This window comes from Typopeltis vanoorti, chromosome 19, assembly GCF_054136105.1.
Source record: "Typopeltis vanoorti isolate ZY-2024b chromosome 19, IOZ_Tvanoo_1.0, whole genome shotgun sequence".
Classification (NCBI taxonomy): Eukaryota; Metazoa; Arthropoda; class Arachnida; order Uropygi; family Thelyphonidae; genus Typopeltis; species Typopeltis vanoorti.
In genome coordinates, this window is record NC_143567.1 from 44,397,787 (window position 1) to 44,420,203 (window position 22,417).

The window sequence follows — 22,417 nt, forward strand, 5'->3', positions numbered from 1 at the left end:
TGAAGAACAAGCTGGATTAAGGCTGTCAGGGTCAGATCTTCACTTTATGACAAATTGTCGAGAAAGCATGGGAACATAACAAAGATCTGTATTTAAGTTTTGTCGATCTGGAAAAGGCATATGACAAGGTGCCAAGAGAGAAGCTATTCAATATGCTACAGTTATATGGTGTCAATGTGGCATTATATCAAGCAATACTTAGTCTCTATTCGAGGTTGTAAATTGGCAGTTAGAATTGAAGGATATACAGGAAGATGGTTTAATGTTAAATCTGGTGTGAGACAAGGATGTACATTATCCCCTCTGTTATTCATTATCTATATGGATCGCATTATGAAGGAAAGTGGTATTAAACATGATATCAGAATTGGAAGTGTTAATTTCAGCTCTTTGCTTTATGCTGATGATGTTATACTTCTAAATAAATCCGCTACAAATCTGCAAGATTCCCTGACTAAAGTGCGAATAACTGTTGTAATAGATATGGTATGAAGGTCAGCAATAACAAGACAACGATAATGAAAATAGGTAAAATTGTTGAAAATGTCAACTGTGTTGTGAACAGGGAACCTGTGGAACAAGTAAAACATTTCAGCTACTTAGGCACAATTTTTAGTGAAGATGGTAAATTAAATATGGAAATAGATAACATAATCAACAAAGTGGTATGGTGGGAAGTCAATTGAATAAATTCATATGGAATAAGAAAGAAATTAGTCAGAACACTAAATTTGCTGTATACAAGGCAGTGTTCAAACCAGTTTTAACTTATGGATCTGAGAGCTGGGTAAGAAGTAAAACACTTGACCAAAGACTAGAGACTGCAGATATGAGAGTCCTGAGAAAGATTAGAGGTGTGAACAGATGGCATCAATGGCAATATCATATTAAAAACGAGGATATTAGGAAAGAACTTGACATTGTCAGCATCTAGGAATGCGTTAGCAGAACTAATTTCAGGTGGTATTGTCACTTAAACAAAATTGGCGAGGAAAGATTAGCAAAACAAGTGTTCTCTGCCAGTCTGGCAGGAAAACGACCCAGAGTAAGACCAAGATATAGGTGGATTGATACGGTACAATGTGCCTTAGACGATAGAAATATAAGATTTGATAATGATAATATTGGAGTCTTGACAAGTAACAGACTGATGTGGTGGAAAATTTTAGATAGGAAGTTAGTAATGATGTAAATTTTTCATGTAGTACTATCATATCCTGTACACCCCTTGAGGATACACGTCAGGAATTTGATGATGATTAAAAATAAGACATATAATAAATAATTTGACTCATCTGATAAACAAGGATTTAGGAAATAATAGATGCAGTATTCATATTAAAGCAAATAATAAAGAACCCATTAGAATACAGTAAATCTCTTTACTTGTGTTTTATTGATTTAACTAAAGTATTTGACAGATTACAGCTAAAAGATGTAATAACCACATTAAAAATAAGAAAAATATCAAAACAAATTTTAGAAGTAATTTTGAATCTACACGCAGATAATAGTTCTATAATAAATACAGAACAAGGACAGACGTAGGAAATTAAAATATCCAAAATAAAAGCTGCCTGATAAGTCATGTCTTATCTGGTTTCTTTCAATGAAAGGTGAGTTAGCCTGTCTTTTACAGAGGTAAAGAGTTTTTTCACCTGACAACGTGGGTTTTTCATTCCCCAGAATAGGCAAACCGACCCTGTGAACACACATGGATTACAGTCATGAATACATCCCAGCCATCTGCTGGTCCTGAGCCTGGATAAAATTGGGGGGTGGGGGAATAGTGAGGTACCCTGTATAAATCTCACCAGGAACACCTTTTTGGGAAATGCCTACAAAGTCACTTGGGGTTGGAAATGACTGAAGGGAAAAACTACCACCACCAGTCAGACTCATACTAACATATGCAGCAGAAACATGTGAATCAGCTAAAAATATTAGACAAATTACTGAAATTTACTGAGATAAAAACATTAAGAAAAATTGAAGGTATAACAATATTAAACAAAATCAGAAACTCACAAATTTAAATTATAGCCAAAAAAAAAAAAAAAAACGACTGGATTCAATAATGGAAAGAAGAATGGAAAAATACAGAAAGAATGTAGGATAACAGATGAGTAAAGAAAGCAAAGAATTTGATACCAATAGGAAAGAGAAACAAATGAAGACCGAGAAGATGGTGGGATGGGCTTGAAAACACTGGCATCACAAGCAACTAGGCTTAATAGTGAAAGAAGAGGGAGAAGAAACTCTCATCAGAAAAATTGATTTCTGTGAACACCTTGAAGCATTTCCCAAGCCCATAAAGGATTTTTAAACCACAGTTTAAAAATCCTTTATGGGTTTGAAATTGAATTAGGAAATTCAATTAGGAAATTGAAGAATGATTTCAAATATGATTTTTTTCCCACAAGAAATCAATATTTTAATTACCCAATGTTTTGTTATTTATGTTATTAAATTTTAATTGCATTTCTACCAGAATATTACTGACAGAGTTTTTCCACTTAGTAACAATATATATAGTATTGCCTCCCCCTTTCAAGAACTTGTTTTTTTACTAATATTTACTTAATTATTTTTAAAGATATCTTTACCAGTTGGCTTCAATAAAATTGAAAATTCAAAATATGAAGAAATAGAAGTTCCTGCATCTGGACCTCCATCTTCACATATTAATAAAATGCATCTTATTTCTGTGGAAGAAATGGATGAGGTTTGTGTTTTATTTTGCAAATGCTATCTTTGGATGTATATTTGATTAAGCTAACATTGGTTATGCAGTATGAATTGTACTATGACTTCCTTTTTGTGAAATTTGTTAACTGTTAATGCCACTCTTCCTGCTCTCCCTTCTCAACTTAGTATGTAGTACCAGAGATTAAAATGCTACTGGATTATCTGTCATTGCAAATTTTTAATTTAATTATAAAGTAAAATATACTTGACAAGAAATTATATTCTTGTTTTAACCCTTTACCTAAGTGTGACAAAACAAAAGTTTGCATGTGACTAACTACTTTATTATTATTATTACGTGACACCTCCAGGGAGTCCAAAGACTCATCGAGGGAGGGCTCTTACTCCACAACTCTGTCTACTACAACTAACTGCAACTACACCAATGCCATCTACTGCCCATCACCACTACTAGTATTTCCACAGACAATCACAAACATCCATGCCCATGGTGGGATTCGAACCCACAGCCTTTTGGCTGGAGAGCAGATACGCTAACCGCTTGGCCAATCAGGCCGGCAAAATTTTCTTCTAGTCGGCAACTAGATTCGAACCAAAGTCTTTTGTCATGCGATCAAGTGTTGTAGAGTGCAAATGCTTCTACTGAGCTACATAGGCTCTTTTATATAGAGACTGTTGACTTGACATCAGATTGCCTCGGTATTCCATAATTCACAAAATGAATTATGGAATACACACACTCCCTTTCCAAAGTCTTTCAATGATGTGGTGATACTCTATTTTGCTGCTTGTATATGGAAATTATGACTTTGCATTAGTTTACGTCCCAGTATCTCCATTTCCAAACAATCTGGATGGTGATTCTTTCCATAATGGCAAGCAACATGTGAATAGTGCAGTGCATTATAGAATACTGAGTCAATTTGATATGAAGTCAACAGTCTATATACACATAGCCTAGCTATAAAAATGCTTCACACACAAATTTTTGTTTATTCGCTCTTTGGTAAAAGAAATACACAGTTAATTATTTCTATAACAAACTCATAGGGACCACCACAGGAATATGTTGTTACAGTGGACAATTTGCCATAATGAATTTCAACATGGCATTTTACTTATAGGGCTTTGATTAGGATTTTTTCAACAGTTTGTTATGATGGTGTTTGCTATAGTGAGAGGCAACTTCATTAAATATTTCATGCTTTGTATCCATGCCTTTGATATTATTGTTATCCTCTTGACCTCCATGGAGTCACAAGGCTCATTGTGGGAGGTCAATACTAGTCAATACAAAGTCTGTCTTACCACTCCTTAAACTCATCCACTGTTTGTACTTTCACTACCCTCTTAAGCAATGTTTTTCATTCTCCTATTACTCTCCATGCAAAAAACTTACTTCTTACATTTTATTCACTACTTCCTTTTGTAACTTCAAGAGATGGCCTCTTGTCCTTGTTTCTTCCCATTGTTCTACCATATGAAAAATATTGTCATTGTTAATATGATAATAATCCTTCAACAGCTTAAATGTGACAATCATATCCCCTTTTGTCTTCTATTCACAAAACTCTGCAGTTTACATGTCCTCAGTCTAGCCTCATAATCAACATTGTACAGTCTTGATATAATTTTCGTTGTTCATCTCTGCACCCTCTCCAAGATCTTCATTCCCTTCAGATCTGAGCACAGAAATCTAGTTGTCATATGATCAAAGCTTTATACAATGGGACCATCGCACTTTTATCTTTCTTGGTCAATGTTCTCAGTATTGCAGCAATTCTCTGAGATGTCTTCACAACCTTTGCAATATGCCTTCTGAACTTCAAATTTTTATCTACAATTACTCCAAAATCCCTTGCTTCCTCTACATCTTTCAGTATGACTCCATCAAGTGAGTATGAAGTATCCCATCTGTGTATCCCAAATTTTAAAACCTTATATTTAGTTGCATTAGACATTCCCATTCGGTTTCACACCTTTTCAGCTTATTCAAACCCTCTTGAGAGAGCCAAAACATCAGTCAGCACTAGTACTAATAACCGTCCCAAGTTTCATCTCATATAGAAACAACTGAACATCTTCCTTTAGTTCTGTGACAATATCATTGACATAACGATTGAACAGCAATGGTCTCAGTACTGAACCCTATAGAAATCTGCTTGTAACCTTCCTACTCCCTGACAGTGCTCTGCATATACAACTCTCATACCAATCAGATAGGTAGTCACCAATTCAGACCACTAACCTGATATCCAAACTCATATGTTGCAACTTAAAAACTAACTCATCATGTGGCCCCCCCTGTCAAATTCCTTTGAAAAATCCAAGAAAAATGACAGTGAATGCCTTACCCTCATCCACTGCTCTTCTTACTCTGTTGTAAAAGGTAACCAGATTACTAAAAGGAGAGCACCCTTTAACAAATCCATTCTGGCTTGCATAAATAATATTGCCCTCATCTACCCAATTCAAGTTCTTTCCAATTCTATAAAATCCGAACAACTACAAAAAAAAAAAAAAAACATGAACAGGCCTATATAGTTTGATACCTTTGTTCTACCACCATTCGATCTATGACACATTGCGAGACTTTCATTAAATGGCCAAGTCAATAGCATGGTCAGTTCCCCAGCACATTCCCTTTAAACACATGGTGAAATTCCATCTAGTCCCCCTGCCTTAACATGTAGCATACTCAGTATGTGGAATACATCCTCTTCATTCACTTTGAACGCTTCACCACATTATTCTTCTAGTAATAAAGCCTGTGGTACCAGGATGGAATACTAATAAAGTGATCATTGAAGAGCTCAGTTGTCATCTGCATTGGTAATCCGTGTCCCATCTCCATCTATCAAGGTAATCTATCCACAATCAGTTTTCTTCCTTTTGCCACATAGCAAAAAACCTCCTTGGGATTCTCCTGGAATTGCAGCACCTCTCATATTCTGATTTTTCTCTCATTATAATACTGATCACTTTCCTATCCTAAGCCTTGCATTCCTCATACCACTGTTCTCAATCTGTCTCTTTATATGTCTTCCATAATCTCTTTTCATCTGTAATTTCTATTTAATTAATCTAGTTGTCCATTTAGCTCCAATTCACTATATTTTCTTGACTTGAGGTATATAGTTTCCCATTGTATTGTTGGGATTTCCTATGTACTACCGACTTCCTCTTCCTTCAAATTCTTTCATCCATTGTACTGCTGCAAGCTGGTTTCTATGTGTATGATAGTTGCTTGCCTTATAATTTCACATAAATTCCTTCTACCTTAATACTTCCACATGCCTGTTCATCCTCCATGTCAGCACTACATGGCCATTCTCACCAACTGGGGACAAGTTTGACTTCTCAGTCACAATCAGATCCTCTGATGCTATGGCCAAATCCAAAACTTGATCTTCGTGTTCCTTCCCACCACATGCTGCCTAAGACAGTTGTCCCTCAAGAAATCCAAAAATTCAGTTTCCTTAGTAGTGAATTCTGCTTTCTCTGCCCAGTTTATATTGCTATAGTTGAAGCCCTCCATAATGATCACTGGCTATGTACTTGCCAGATTAATTTGATTAAACATTTCCTGCTCATCACCATCTATATTTCCTGGTCTATAGCAGTGTCTCACTAAATATCTTGTCTTGTAAACATCTATCTCACACCATATACTCTCAAATCCATTAGTGTTATTTCCACTGTGATTCTCCATTCTAAGAGGGCATTATTCATCTCTCATCATTAGTAATGATCCACCACCATGTTTACCTTCACTATTCTGCCAAAATATGCCGTACCCCTTCGATTTTTATTCCTGTTAGAATATCCTTCATCAGTTAACAAAGTTTCACTGATTCCAACAATCTTTGGAGAGACTGAGTCAACCAATTCCACAAACTCATTCCCTTTATTCTTACTGCTCCTAGTATTTGTATCAGGGAAACTAGAGTTGTGTGAGTGAAATGTAGCAGGGATGGCCTAATGTGGGGATAGTAGCTTGAATAATGAGAGGTGTACAATATATTACAGAGCAAGTGAAGTGTGAGGGGAGTAATAATGGCCATTAGAATACTGGCAATGCACTGATTCTGTAATATATTGTACACCTCTCATTATTCAAGCTACTATCCCCACATTAGGCCATCCCTGCTACATTTCACCCACACAACTCTAGTTTCCCTGTCCTGACACTCACTTGCCCATAAAACAAGTTTCTCCAAATGCCTGTCCTTCTGCATGCGAGTGTAATCCAGCTCTTGCATATAGTTCTCTTCTGTCCTCACATGTATTCCATGTATCAACATATTCCAGACCTCTCTTTGTATACATTCTTGCTATAATTTCTTTTCTCCTCCACTTCTCATTATCTTACTTGGGCAGCATGCTCACTATCTTTCCTTGGACACATTTCTGCTGCACTATTCCTAACATCAAGCTCAAATATAATAAATTTAGTTTAATCCTTTATCCAAGTGTGAGCAAACAAAGTTTGTGCCTGAAAGTATCTTCAGGACTGGGATAAGGTGGTACAACACCAGGGCAACTCCTTGCAAAGGTGGAGCAAGCTACCAACACTCCTATCTCAGTATCTCCCATAATGCAAAACCCATCTCCTTGCGGATATGTCTAATGGTATGCATTAAGGTAAGGGCCACTACCCAGACTAGTTTCGACCTTTATTGAGGTCTCTTCAGTGGGAGCCAGGCCCAAGTGGAGATACCAGTCAGAAGTATTAGCAAGGTCATCTCTACCTATAGGAGTTGCCAATTGGTGTGCCACTTTTTTAATAAATTACTCTGGATTTAGAGGAAGATGTTGAAAGTTTATTTTTCACTTGGTTAGAATATAATAAATTTAGTTTAATCCTTTATCCAAGTGTGAGCAAACAAAGTTTGCGCCTGAAAGTATCTTCAGGACCGGGGTAAGGTGGTACCAGTGGCGGACCTAGAACTTTTGCCGCCCGGGGCAGTCTCCAATTTGCCGCCCTTTCTAAGTCAAACAAATGGTGGTTTTTATAAATTAATAAACATAAATAAATAATTGTAATTGAGACAAACTATAGGTGGGGGCTTTTTTACCATTGGATGCCATATTTAAATTAGGCAGTAATAAAGGAGGCCGCATAAGTTGATATACCTATAAATGCAACTTTTATAAAAATACAAGATACTTTTTTAAAGGCCACAAGAAACTTACGGAGGCCACAGGTTCCCCACCTATGAGACAAAACATATACCTAATTTACAAAAAAAAATTACCATTAAATATTTTTTATTTTATATTTATAAATAAATAATTTCATTTCTTTTGGATAAACAAACAAATTGTACACATGTGTGTATGTAAACATATTTATATATTTACTCATCTAACTTTCATAGCAGAAAAATCGTGTATAATGCACTCAAAATTTATATTATTTGTAATTTCTTGTTCTATGGACAATATTGCAAGATTTTGTAGTCTTAAATCACTCATTGTGGAACGAAGATAATTTTTTATCAACTTCAATTTGGAGAAGCTCCTTTCACAACTAGCGACACTGATAGCAATTGTTAAAAAAATTCTTAGCAAAATTACAATGTTGGGTACAGAATTTTCCAATCTATACTGTTGAATAAATTTTAGTAGATCAAGAGGGCCTCCCCCCCCCCCCCCCCCCGTTTTTCCAACGTTTTGCCTCTTCTTGTAGTGTAGGTACAGCCATAAAAACCTGGATCCTTTTTCTTTCAATATGGAACTGTTCTTTATCAATGTCAATAAAGTCATTTATTTGACATTCAAATTCTTCATTTAGTAGGTTACATGGTATTATACACGAATATTTTCTTGCAAGGACATGCAACTGATCAAAGTGTTCTTTTATTTCCTTTATAATTCTATCCATAGATAAAAACATTTCTCTTCGTACTTCTTGTTTTAAAGATAGCCCCACGTCTCGTGAATTTTCCCCACTCATATTTTTTCTCCTTCTAACTTGACGCTCAGTCGATATCTCCAACTCTTCACAAATTGTTTTGGCTGCTATAACAGCGTTTTGTATTAGCGCATCTCTTTGTTCCATGAAATGGGTTTGCAAAGAATTTAGTTTTATATGGCATTGACAGATATTTAACCCTTTTATTTGCAGGTATTTTTGCGCGTCATTAATTTCCAAAAGGATGGGTTCCCATAAATTGAGATAACATAGAAAAGAAAAAGATTGCATTGAATTGAGTAATATTCCAGCATCTGATCTCGTTTTACTATTTTCTTCTTCAGATGTCAATTTTTCTAAAGCACTTAAAATGTAAAAATATTGGTTTTTTACTATAGTTACCGCTTCTGTTCTAGCGCTCCAGCGAGTTTCTACACTGCGTTTAACACCTTGACCAGTGACAGAAAGTAAAACATCCCATCGATGAGTGGAAGAAGAAAACAACTGTTCGATAGTTCCAAAAAATGTTATGGAATTGATAGCAGTAGAAGCTGCGTGTAAACATGCCAGGTTTAAAGAATGATTTGTACATGCTACAAATTCTGCATTTGGATTTATTTCCTTAATGCGAGTTTGAACACCGCTGTGCTTTCCTGCCATGACGGCAGCATTATCGTAAGCCTGTCCTCTGCAATTTTTTATATCTAAACCGTCATTTTCTAATTTTGTTAAAATCATATTTGTGATTTCCTCGGCAGTTTTTCCTTTAGTTTCTACAAAGTCAATAAGCGATTCTACAACTTTAACTTTGCTACCATCAATAACTACATATCTAATAATTTGACTGGTTTGATCTTTGTGAGAAATATCTGGAGTGCTGTCAAATATCATACAAAAGTATTTAGCTTTCTTTATTTGATCCATAATTATTTGAACCATCATGCAGTAAAGAGTGCATACAGGTCGACCGTTTAACTTATGAAAATATATCGGATACCGTGGACTTTCAAGATTATTCATACGCGGCCGCCAGTGTTTCGTCTAGTATCGTTGCCTGCGTACATTTCAAGCACCAACATAGAACAAAATACTGTTCGTGCAGCGAGAGTTGGCCTCTGAGGGACGAAGTGGAGGCAGAGACGTAGCCTCGTGAGTGTGACTTAGCCGCGTCATCTCTATGGTAACGGTAATACTAAGCATTTGATAAACATCGAGCACGGAGTAGTACATAGAACTTCTACTCGACGTCGGCACCATTGATGTCTGTATCCGAGCAAAATTTTTAGAGATAATATTTTCTACCCTACATTGACTTGACGACGAGGAAAAATATTCGAAATCATATAGTAATTCATAATTCGTGGAAATCGAATAGTAAACTTATGAAGTGAACAAGTTGTTTTTTACAACTATAACTAAATATAAAAAATGCTGCCCCCAAATATGTGCCGCCCGGTGCGGACCGCACCCACCGCCCCTCCCTAGGTACACCACTGGGTGGTACAACACCAGGGCGACTCCTTGCAAAGGTGGAGCAAGCTACCTTTTTTATTAAAAAGGTGGCACACCAATTGGCAACTCCTATAGGTAGAGATGACCTTGCTAATACTTCTGACTGGTATCTCCACTTGGGCCTGGTTCCCACTGAAGAGACCTCAATAAAGGTCGAAACTAGTCGAAACTAGCCCTTCCCTTAATGCATAACATTAGACATATCCGCAAGGAGATGTGTTTTGCATTATGGGAGATACTGAGATAGGAGTGTTGGTAGCTTGCTCCACCTTTGCAAGGAGTTGCCCTGGTGTTGCACCGCCTTACCCGAGTCCTGAAGATACTTTCAGGCGCAAACTTTGTTTTCTCACACTTGGATAAAGGATTAAACTAAATTTATTATATTCTAACCAAGTGAAAAATAAACTTACATCAAACTCAAATCTCGCACTACACAATTATATCAGGTCATTTGTACCACCTTTATTATCATATTTTCTATGTTTTCTTCCCTCTTCACTGCCATTGCCAAAATTATCATTCCACCAGGCAAGCACTCCTCTGGCACCTTACTCTGCACACCCCAAATCATCAAATCTCCACATGACACTCTGAAAAGATTCATTCTTCTCTTACTGCTTCCAATCTCTCTCTCTCTCTCCTTCCACTCATCTCTCTATACCGTTTGCTTCCACACTCTCTTGATTTTCTCCAGTTTCCTTTCTTCCTCTGTCTCTTCCCTCCTCTCACCTTCTTCTCTGACACCTTTCTCTTGCAGCCACTTTCATTCTTCTCATACTAACCAACCTTTCCAGCCTCCTAATATGTTCATTCACCCTCCTCAACTCAGTCTTTATTTTTTCCATCTGCTTTCTCTGCAGTTCTATTCTATATTCCTCTGCCACGCTGCCCAAGGTTAAATCCATATGTGCATCTTTCATATTCTCTCCCACTACTGGTATCCACAAATTGCATTTCACTAATTTCTGAAGCACTCTTTTTGCTAGTGCTAAATCCTGAGATCAAGATACTTTCTCACTGTACATTTCAGGCACATAACATTTCCATCCCACACCTGCTATATTTTTAAACAATGGTCCAGATGTTATTGCAATTTCAGCAGACACTTTGCATCTATGTCTTTACTGATTTGTAAACACTGTTTCTTTGAAAGATACTTGTGACATAAGGTTTCTTCAATTCACACAAAAACCACAAGGAAATAAGTAAATAATCTTTATTTAAGTCACATATTTCAGCTTGAATATCACAGGCCATAATCATTGGCAAAGTAAATTTTTTGCGTTCTACCTTGTGCTAATGTTGCCACTGATGATGGCCTGTAATATTCAGGCTGAAATATATGGCTTTTAAATAAATATTATTTACTTATTTCCTTGTTATTTTGTGTGATTTGCAAACATATCATAGCTAGTATAGTTTAAAACAAGAATATAATTTCTTGTCAAGTATAATTTACTTTGCATCATCTGTAATACAGATCCCTTGTTAATCTAAGAGACAAAAAAAAAAGAAAAAAAAAACCAGCTTTGATTTTTAAACAAATTTGAATTATATGAATGTTATAAAGTTTGCTTCTGTTCCCAGTAAAGGGAAAATTGGAAGAATTGGGAGGCTCGACTGTTCCAATGTTCATGATCTTTTCTTGATGTTAACAGGATGATTTATCAGCCCCCCCCCCCAGTTATATTCCTGTCAAATTCATAGGCATTACCATCCAAATGAGTTATTATGAAAAGTCGATCCCCCCCCCCCCCCAATATTATCTCATTTGTCAGCATCATGGTAGCCACTATCAGTGACAGCACTTGCTTCTTCACATGTCAAGCAGTGTACATTTTATCTGTAATTGATATACCTTTACGCTCACAGATTGTATGTTTGACTTCATTTTAACAGTAAGAAGTTAATTCCTTGTGTCATTATACTAGGGGTAGTATGAAAGTAATGAATGATAAAAATTTTCATACTTCACTAAGTGGACAGTGACATGTAAAGCTTTCTACCATGCTAATAGAATGCCTATGAAAGTAGTATCTAGTTCCTCCACAGAGTGATGCTGCAATCATTACCCGAGCACAGCACACACACACACACACACACACACACACACACATATAGTTCAAAATGGTGGCTGTTATAGATTCATCTGAAATATGTATGGAGATAATGCTGTTGATGTGAGCACAGTTAGATACTGGAACAAGTACTTTACAAATGATGAAATTAAGGTTAGAGATGTCTCAGTGTCTGGCCAGACAGCACTGACACTGGACAACAAGAAGCCCTCTGATGTGCTGGAGACAGCCATGATCAATTCAGAACAGTACATGGAGACATTGCAGAAATTGAAAAATGCATCCAGAGATTTTTGCCCACCGTAAACACGAATAAGGCCTTTTTCTCCATGACAGCATCTGACTTCAAACAGATGTTTGCAACATTCTGCTGGACGAATTTTTCCCCATTGTACCTTAGCCCAGATCTTGCATCCTCTGACATATGTAAAGGATACTGAGGATGCCATTTTGTGGATGATGATGAGTGAAACAAGCTGTTGGTGAAGAACTCCAGCATAGCAATGGCAAAAAAGACAGGAATGATGTAAATATTGTTGAAAAATGACAGAATGCTCACTAAAGATGTCTCCATGTACTGTTCTGAACTGACCACTATTATTTCTCCACTTTCTTCCAAAACAGTAAAAACAAGAGCACCTGCTGGACAACACTCATTTACAGTCCAGCTCCAAATACTTAAAACTTGGCAAACCACTTCTCTGTTTCCTGTTTCATTCTTTGGAACAGATTTTGGATCAGAATGAGAGAGGCTGTTCTTTGAAACAGTCTTCCTCAAAGACTATAACTTTCAGCTGTTCAAAAAAATATTCAACAGAATCCTTCTTTCTTCCTACACTCTGGCGCATAGATAGCTGTGATATGCTGTCTTGCAACCTTTCATACATGGGTCAGATATTTAAAAAAATAAAATACTTCAGCTGTTTAAGTAATTTTTACTGAAGACAGCAATTAAATTTAAAAATAGATAACCAATAAACAAAGTGGATATGGTTTCATTTCTATTTGATTTTTGTGTGGGTGTGTTAGCTATCTTCTCTAATTTCTCAAAAAATTATTTCTTCCTTTCTTAATAGAACGTTTTGTCGAGCCATAGGTACAAATAAGTATCATTTTCCATATCTCTATATTGATTGTTGTCCACATCACCCTGCTTGATATTGCCTGTCATTCAGGAAGCTTATTGTCGTGCTATGGTTATACGGTATGGTGCAAAAAAACAGTACTGAACTTTTGACATCCCTCCCTTCAGTATATGCAGTATGAGATGTGCCATTCAACTGCATGCACATGTAGAGTCTACGCCATTACATTTAGCTGTAGCAATGGTGTTGACATTGGAAGAAAAGACGTTTATTGTTGAGCATTATTTTCATTAATATGGAGTTGGTAAAGGAAGGAATGGGTATTCTACTATGACCTGAGTTCAAACCTTGATGAACTAAGGGATAAAATTACACAGCAGATATCCCGATCCTTGTTCTCCAAGAAGGCAGATGACCTTTGAGGTGCTACAAAACCTGTCTTGAAAGACAAGGTGCCCATTTTGAACATGTGATATACTGTCATTAATTCTTTATTTGACCAAGATTCCTCCGATAGTTGTGGAGATGTACATATCATCTGGTGTAAACATCTATTTCTTTGTTAATAAACCTGTTTACTCTATAACATATATCGTTCTAGTTATTCAGTTTTTTTTTTTTTTTGCGCCATACTGTATAACAGGTTTCACCTGTTTTTGTCTTCTTTCTTTTGGATACACCAATTATGTTGACCTGGTACTTCTGTAATTATTCTGACAATTCTACTTCATTTCCATTGATGCCTATTGTGTTGTTGGTGTCCAGTTGGTAATTCTGCTGATGGTGATTTGGAGTTTGTTCCAGTAATTGACTTTTCTCTGTTCACCTTAGTTCCCTAATGAAAACAGCAGAGACCTTCTCTTACTGGACCTACATGTAATTCCATTATGTCATGACATCATTTTGTATTTTATTAAGCCAATAAGAATATAATTTGTTCTGCTAAATCTCAAATTGTCAGCCCATCTTCCGGTCAGTATCTAGGAAGATACCCACTAATGAGGTACACCACATGAAGGCAAAGAATGGAGATTAGATTCCTAGTGTGTTATCCACATTCCTTACAAGACTATGTGTAGATCTGCTCTCAGTTATCTAGCTTTGACTCTTAAATCTTAAATGACCTCAATAATTTTGTTGGTGTGTGTGTGTGTTGGGGGGGGATGAAACTGGTCCTCATTTGTTGGTGAAATTCTCTTACCATTAGATCCACCATTAGGTAGTGTTTCTCTTCCACCATGTTGCATGGTAACCCCTCTTAGTTGCTGCTGTGCTGGATAGATTAAGTTATTATTATTACACCCTTCATGGAGTCGGCAGGCTCATCGTGAGAGGTTCATTTAACTGACAACATATTTATCATATCAAATGTTAAATCCTTAACACTCCTTGCATTAACAGCACATTCTGGTAATGCATTCCATTCACTGACAGTTCTCCATGTAAAAAATTTACTCCTCACATCCCTCTTCGCTACACTCTTACAAAACTTCCAGGGATGACCTCTGGTTTTTCCCCTCTTGCCTTCTACTCTTTTTATAATCTCATCTGGATTAATCATATAAAATCCTCTCACTAACATAAATATCTCTATCACATCACCTCCTTTCCTCCTATCTACCAAACTCTGCAATCCACATTTTTCAACCTCTCTCTATAGGCAGCAGTACAAAGTCCTAATATTGTCTTAGTCACTTGCCTCTGGACCCTCTCCAGTATCACCAGAATTGCTAAAACAGGACCTACTTTTATAAATCCATGCTGACCATCAGTAAAGAATGCTATGTCCATCAACCAATCCTGTATTTTATTCCTAACCAGTCTCTCCAGCACCTTGACCACAACAGCAGTTATACAGACTTGTCTATAATTGGAGACTTTTGTCCTAGAATCATGCTTGTGGAGTGGTACTGTTTTGCCTCCTTTCCACTCCTTAGGAACCCTACCCACTGCAAGGCTTTCATTAAATAACCAGGTCATGGAATGACTGTGGTGCACATTCCTTAAGAATACATGGAAAATGTCATGCATTCCCACAGTCTTATTAACATCTAAACTAATCAATACCTGATATACCTCTGATTCTTTCACTTCCATTTCTCCTAATACTTGCCTCTCTTCTATACATTGCACTGCATTTACACCAGTGTGATATACGCTGATGAAATGTTCATTCAATAATTCCATTCAATAACTTCTTTGCAGCTGTTAATCTGCTGCCATGACTATCCACCAGTGTCAACCTGCCATAATTATACTTTCTCTTGCTTGCCATATAGCAGAAAAATTCCCTTGAGTTAACATTGACTGGACCAGCCAATCTCCTCTCATACTGCACCTTTTCTTTCTTTACCATGCTCATCACCTTTCTAGCCTGCACTTTATACTTTTCATGGATCCGATCACCACCAGCTGTCTTGTGCCTCCTCCATAGCATTTTTTTTTTTTTTCAGTACAGCTTGCTTGATTTCACTGTTCATCCATTTCATTCAGCTCATTCACCCAATGTGCTGATGCTGACTGACTACAGAGCTTCCTATAATCACCTGCTTTATACTTCTACATATGACCATTTTTGGTAGTATCCTTTTCTTGTTTCATCACTTCCCAAACAAGCACCTCATGATCACTATCACCAACTGGCAACAGTGTCAACACCTCATTAACAACTACATCTTGTGAAGTTATCACCAAATCCAAAACATTAAAGCCTCTAGTTGCTTTAGTCACATGCTGCTTAAGATGCTTATCTCTCAGAAATTCCACATACTCACTCTCCTTGTTCCCATACATTATCTCCTCCTTCCATTCTATATTCCTGTAATTAAAGTCTCCCATCAGGGTCACCTTTCTTTTACATGCCCAATTAATTTGTCTAAACATTTCCCAATCAGTATTCTCTGCATTCCCTGGTCTATAAGAGCATCCTATCAGATATGTTGTTGTTATGTGCCATCCAGTTATTTTCAACCTTTGATGATCCTGTGAACAAAGGCTCTCCATCCCACTTGGCCACTTGTCCTTTCTTTCAGTAATTGTAAGTTTAAGATGGTAAGTTATTTTATGCTGTCCATCCAACTCTTTTGTGGTCTTCCTCGTCTTCTCATTCCCTCAATCTTTCCCAACATAACTGCCTTTTCCAATGATTCATCAACTTGCATAATATGTCCAAAGTACATCAACTTTTATTTAGCGATCATCGCCTCCAAAGAGTATTCTGTATATATATATTCTTTATATGTCTTTATATTCTCTAAAACCTTCCTATTAGTCATTCTTGCAGTTCAGAAGATTCTTAATAGTCTCCTCAACACTCACAATTCAGATGAATCAATTCGCTTTCTATCTTTCTTCTTAACGATCCAGCTTTCACATCCATACCTCACTACCGGAAATACCATTGCTTTGACAATTCTAACTTTTGTGGCCTTACTCACACCTGTATCTTTCATAATTTTTGTCAGGTTTAGTTTAACATAGCATTTTTTCCCATGACTATTCTTCTTTTAATTTCATCGTCACATTTACCTTCATTTCTGATTCTGGTCCCTACTAAATCATAACTTTCAACAATTCCTATTTTATCTCCCTCTATTATAAATTCATTTTAAATTGCCAGAAGCCATCACTTTTGTTTTGCTGTCGTTTAAATTAAGTCCAGCTTTTTTACTTTTCGTGTTAACCAATAGAATCAGCTGCTCCAGATCTTCCTTAGTTTCTGCTATGAGAGTTGTATCATCTGCATATCTTAAATTATTTATTTTTCTGCCACCAGTCTTAATTCCAGCTGGATCATTGTCTAAATCAGCCATTCTCATAACATATTAACTATAATTATTAAAAAGGTAGGGCAACAGTATACATCCCTGCCACACCTCTTTTTCCACTTGAACACTGTCTGTTTCTCCAAAGAATGTTTTTACTGAAACTTCTTGGTTGCCATACAGCTCTCTTATCAAGAGAGTTAGTAGTTCAGATATTTACATTGATCTCATTACAATCCACGGTCTGCTGTGATCCACACAATCAAAAGCTTTCTTATTATGATAAAACAGATGAATACTTCCTTCTGAAATTCTCTTGTTCTTTCCATAATCCATGTCATGTTGGCTATATGGTCTCTAGTTCCTCTACCTCTCTTAAAGACTGCCTATTCTTGTGGCATTTCTCTATTCACATATGGCTCCAGCCTTTGTTGAATTACTTTCAGCATAACTTTACTTGCATGTGAAATTAAAGTGATGGTTCTATAATTCTTACAATCTCTGGCATTTGATTTTTTTTGGAATTGGGATGAATATTGATGTTTTCCAATCTCTAGGCCAGTATATTTTCTTCTAAACCTCGATGAATTTCAGTCAATATATTCACTACTTCATCCCCAGCTGCTCTCAATATTTCCACTGACACACCATCAGCTTTAGCAGCTTTTCATTTTGGCAGTTGTTCCATTGCTGATGTCACTTCACTTTTCATTATCATGGGTTCCTGAACAAATTCTCTCCTTTCAAATTCTCCTTCGATATTATATTTCTTGTACAAATCCTCCACATACTCTTTCCATCTTTTTTTCACTTCTTTTTGCATCAGACATTTACTTGAATTACTTTTTACTACTCCTAATCGAGGGATAAACTTCCCTCTAACATCATTTATTTTTCTAAACAGATCTCTTGTTCTACCCATAATATTGCCTACTTCAATTTCCTTGCACCTTTTGTTTAGATACTTTTCCTTATCTTTCTTAGCCTGTCTTTGGAAATCTGCACTCAATTGTCTAACCTTTGCTTCTTTGATTGTACATTTTGTTTTTTCCCATAGTTCTTCTAATTCTCTTTTTTTCTCCAAAGTTTTAATTTCTTTCCAACTTCAGTTTTAAATGCTTCATTTATAAGATTTAAATTAAATCTGATACCATCCTTTGGTTTCTTCTTAGCCTTTAATTTCAGTTGCACTTCAGCTACCAATAATTCATGATCTGTCCCACAGTCTGCACCAGGTAGTGTTTTTGCTGCTTGGATAGCATTCTTTCACCTTCTGCCAGCAACAATATAATCTATCTGATTTCTGTATTCTCCATTAGGTGAAGTCCATGTGTATGTCCATGTATCTTCTTTTATGTTGTAGGAAGCAAGTGTTTGCAATAAAGCAACTGTTCTCAACACAAAACTCCAACATTGTCTCATGCTTCATTCCTCAGTCCTAAACCAAATTTTCCAATGATGCCTTGTTCTTCTTTTTCACTGACTTTTCCATCCCAATCACCTAAAAGAAAATCTGTTTTATCAGTACTGTATACTACTTGTTGCAAGCTGCTGTAAAATTCTTCTACCTCATCTTCACTTGGATCTGTAGTGGGTGCATACACCTGTATGAGTGTAACATTCACTGGGTATGCCTTTATTCTGATTAAAATTATTTTATCAGGCACGTAACCCAAAATGTATTTTTTGTATTCTCTTCTAACTATGAATGCTGCTCCATCTCTTCTTTGAAGGTATGTTCAGAGTAATACATCATGAAATCATTGGTATCAAAATGACCCATTCCTGTCCATCTCAGTTCACTGATTCCTAACATCTTAACTTGATTTCTTCTCATTTCTTTCTTCACCAGTTCCAGTTTTCCTTGATACATACTTCTTACATTCCATGTTCCTATTTTATGTAAATCAGTAAAGCAGAGGCATCTTCTTATGAGATTAACTCTATCAGAAGTTGAACTTCCATAAGGCTTTGATCCAGCTTCATCATTCTTGTTAACTTCATTGGAAGTTCCTCTCTGCTCTTCCCCAGCAGCCATTTCGGTGCTTTCCGACCTGGGTGTCCCATCCTCCAGCACTATATCACAATAACTTAAGCCTCTGTTCATAAGATTTTCTTGGCAAAATATATACAGAAGTAGTTTGCCATTGCCTTCTTCTGTGTTTGTTTTTGTTTAGCCTACTAAGTAAGGCTAAACAAACTGCAAGAGATGAAGGAAAGTAAAATAGGAAAGATTGGGGGAGGGGAATGAGCAAGAAGGAATGAAAGAAAGAAGAGTAGGAACCAGTCTACAGATAATATAACAAATATATGTATATTACATGAAGTAGGGCATGGCTCGGCATCAGGTACCTCGGGTTCACCGCTCCCATACTCACTAAAGTGAGCCCTTGAGGAGCCCTATCATGTATACTAACCTGTTTATTTCAATTTTACACCACACAGATTCAAAATCTGTGCATGCACTTTGCAGGCACAATTCCTCTGCAATCATTAACAGCACCCCCACTCCTCTTTTCATATTTCTATCCTTCTGGAAAATTATATATCTTATTTCTGTTCCTAACACACAGCCTCCTCAGACAACCAAGTTGCACTTATTCCAGTTATCTTTGGGCATACTGACTCAGTGTAACAAACTCAGCTCTCTTGTTTCGAATACTCCTTACATTTGTACACACAAACATATCAATTCCTGTGTTTGAAGCCATTTTACCAGCACCAACATTCTCTATCCTATCTGCTATACCACACACCTTAGAGTGTCCTCAGTAGTCAGACTCTTCAGTCTGACTACTCCCATTTCCTGGATCCTGACTCTGATTTGATTTCAATTCCTACTTATCTCATCCTCACCTTTTTGCATTCCATCATCTTGTGCTGCTACAACCACATCTTCAACCTCATATCCATCTTCCTCCTGTCATACAATCTGTTTAGTTGTGCTATCCTTCTACACAAGTAGATTCTCCTTTACTACATTAAATTCTTGACTCTGTGTGCTTACATGTGTAAGTTATATATGTAAATTCATAAAAAATTTCAGGATATGGATTATAATGTCATTTTCAAGTGAATTCAGTAAATTCAAGAGCTTAAAATGGCATTGGTTCTCTGGGATTTCGGCAGGGACTTTTTAGCAGTTCATTATAGTAATGTTTATCATAGTGATCATCAGTGCTAATTTCCATTTTTTACCACAGTGAGTTACACATCATCTGACTCCCTTCAATTGCCAGGCTCTGGTGGTGGTGGTGTGGGAGAGATATCAGTTGTTTGGAATAATTGGCAGTTAAGATAGAAATGATCTAAATACAGATAATAGCTGAAACCGTAAATGATGGACATCAATTAAATCAAATAACTGGTACCCATTGTAGTGTTTTTAAGTAGTGTTTCATGTTTAGATATTCATTAAGACTAGAAATAATGAACATCGGAACACTTGATTTTCAGACTTTTTCTGATATTCAGATAAGGAATTCATTGTTTAAATAACCAATAAAATTCAAAATAAGACATAAGAATGAAAGAGCCAAAAATTGATTTTTTCTGTTTTATTCCTGTGTCTTATTTTTGGCTGTTAGATCAGAGTTTGGAAAAATCAGATACTAAGTAGGTCAGTTGTCATGTAACTCACTGTAGTTAAAACTAGTTTTATTGATAGCTCCTAAAAATTTCTAGGTTTTACCAGTAAAACAGTATTTATGGATTTTTGATTTTTATTACAATGTATATGCTGCTGATATAAAGCTATGGATGAAGTATAATAGAAAATGTATAATATTGTAGTTAAACTTTTATTTTTCATTTTCTTTATATTAGACTGGCCAGCTTGGATTTAAAGGAATGAAGAACTTGAATCGTATCCAGAGTATGGTATTTGAAACGGCATATTATACAAATGAAAATATGTTAGTTTGTGCCCCAACTGGAGCTGGAAAAACCAATGTTGCCATGTTAACTATTTTGCACCAGGTTAAGCATTACACAGAAGATGGAGTACTTAGAAAAGAAAAATTTAAGGTTACTATTTTTGTAATATAGTGATTTATGTGTTATTTGAACTTCAGTTAATCAAATAAGTCATATCAAGCAAATGAAAATTTTTAAAGCTGTTCAGTTCTTTGATTTACCACAAGAGATGTGATATTTGAGACTTGATTATATAGGCTGTCGCTTTTGTTTGTTTTTTGTGTACATAGCTGCTGAAAAACAAATTGATATTTGGAACTCTTCATTTTTTTTTAACAAGATTTGTTTTTTAATTTTCAGTCCTGTATGGGAATTGCTCTCGTTAAACTATATTTTTGCACTAAAAATCAAGACACAAACTTTTGATGTAACATTTTCATTTAAGAATGAAACATGATGGTCTTTTTTGTTTTCTCAAGTTCTATTTTGTATATAAATCATACTGCCATAAATCTTTGAAAACAGCTGAGTGACATGATCTGCTTACATCTCCTTCAGATGTATCTGTGCCCATTATCCTTTCTAAAATCTGTTTATTTAGAGCAGGCATGTCAAACACGCGGGCCGCATGAGGCCAGCCAACAAGTAACATGCGGCCCTCCAAACTTTGTAACCAATATGGTTATTTAACTTTTGACAACACCACTTTAAATAAACATATTTAAAAAATTAACATTGCCACTTAAGATTATTTTATACACCAAACTACTCTGCAATTTCTAAAGGAAATAATGTTCTATTTGTCATTTCAAAAAATCTGTTACACCATTGCATAAATATTGAATTTTTACGAGCAAGTCTATGTACGCAGCTACATCTGCTGACCACAGCAATCAGAGGCTAGCCATTAGCAATTTTCAAGCCATAAGAAAGTGTAGTGTTTTCTTTATAATTAATAAAGAATTTATAAAAATAATGTCGAAACCTTCAACCAGTATGAGTAAAAAATGATTAATTGAAGAAGAACATCGTAGTTTTCAAGAAAAACGGGAGTTGCAATATTTTTGTATTCAAGGAAAAAAAATAAAATTTATGCCTGATATGTAGAAACTCTATTGCAATTTGCAAAGAATATAATATTAAAAGGCATTACGATACAAATCATAAAGAAAACTATGACAAATATGTTGCGAAACTTCATGAAGATAAATTGTCAGAATTAAAATTGATGCTTCAAAATCAACAAAGTGTATTTACCAAACCTATTGAAGATAATAGAGCTATGGTAAAACCAGTTATTTGTTATTACATTTAATTGCAAGCAAGTTGAAATCATTCACTGAAGGGGAATTTATTCGCAAATGTATTATTAAAGCAGTTGAAGTGTTGTGTCCTGATCAATTAAAGACATTTAATAATATAAGCATGAGCCTGTGT

General features: G+C 36.0%; 1 protein-coding gene across 4 annotated transcripts in view; it reads left to right on the top strand.

The window, feature by feature from the left end:
- obe (activating signal cointegrator 1 complex subunit obelus) overlaps positions 1–22,417 on the top strand; it is a 596,544-nt gene that overhangs the window by 122,318 nt on the left and 451,809 nt on the right. For all 4 annotated transcript variants that reach the window (XM_090409638.1, XM_090409636.1, XM_090409637.1 and 1 more), the window contains 2 exons: positions 2,597–2,725; positions 20,891–21,091. In XM_090409638.1, coding sequence (XP_090265764.1) covers positions 2,597–2,725; positions 20,891–21,091 — 330 coding nt within the window. The remainder of the gene's footprint in view (positions 1–2,596; positions 2,726–20,890; positions 21,092–22,417) is intronic.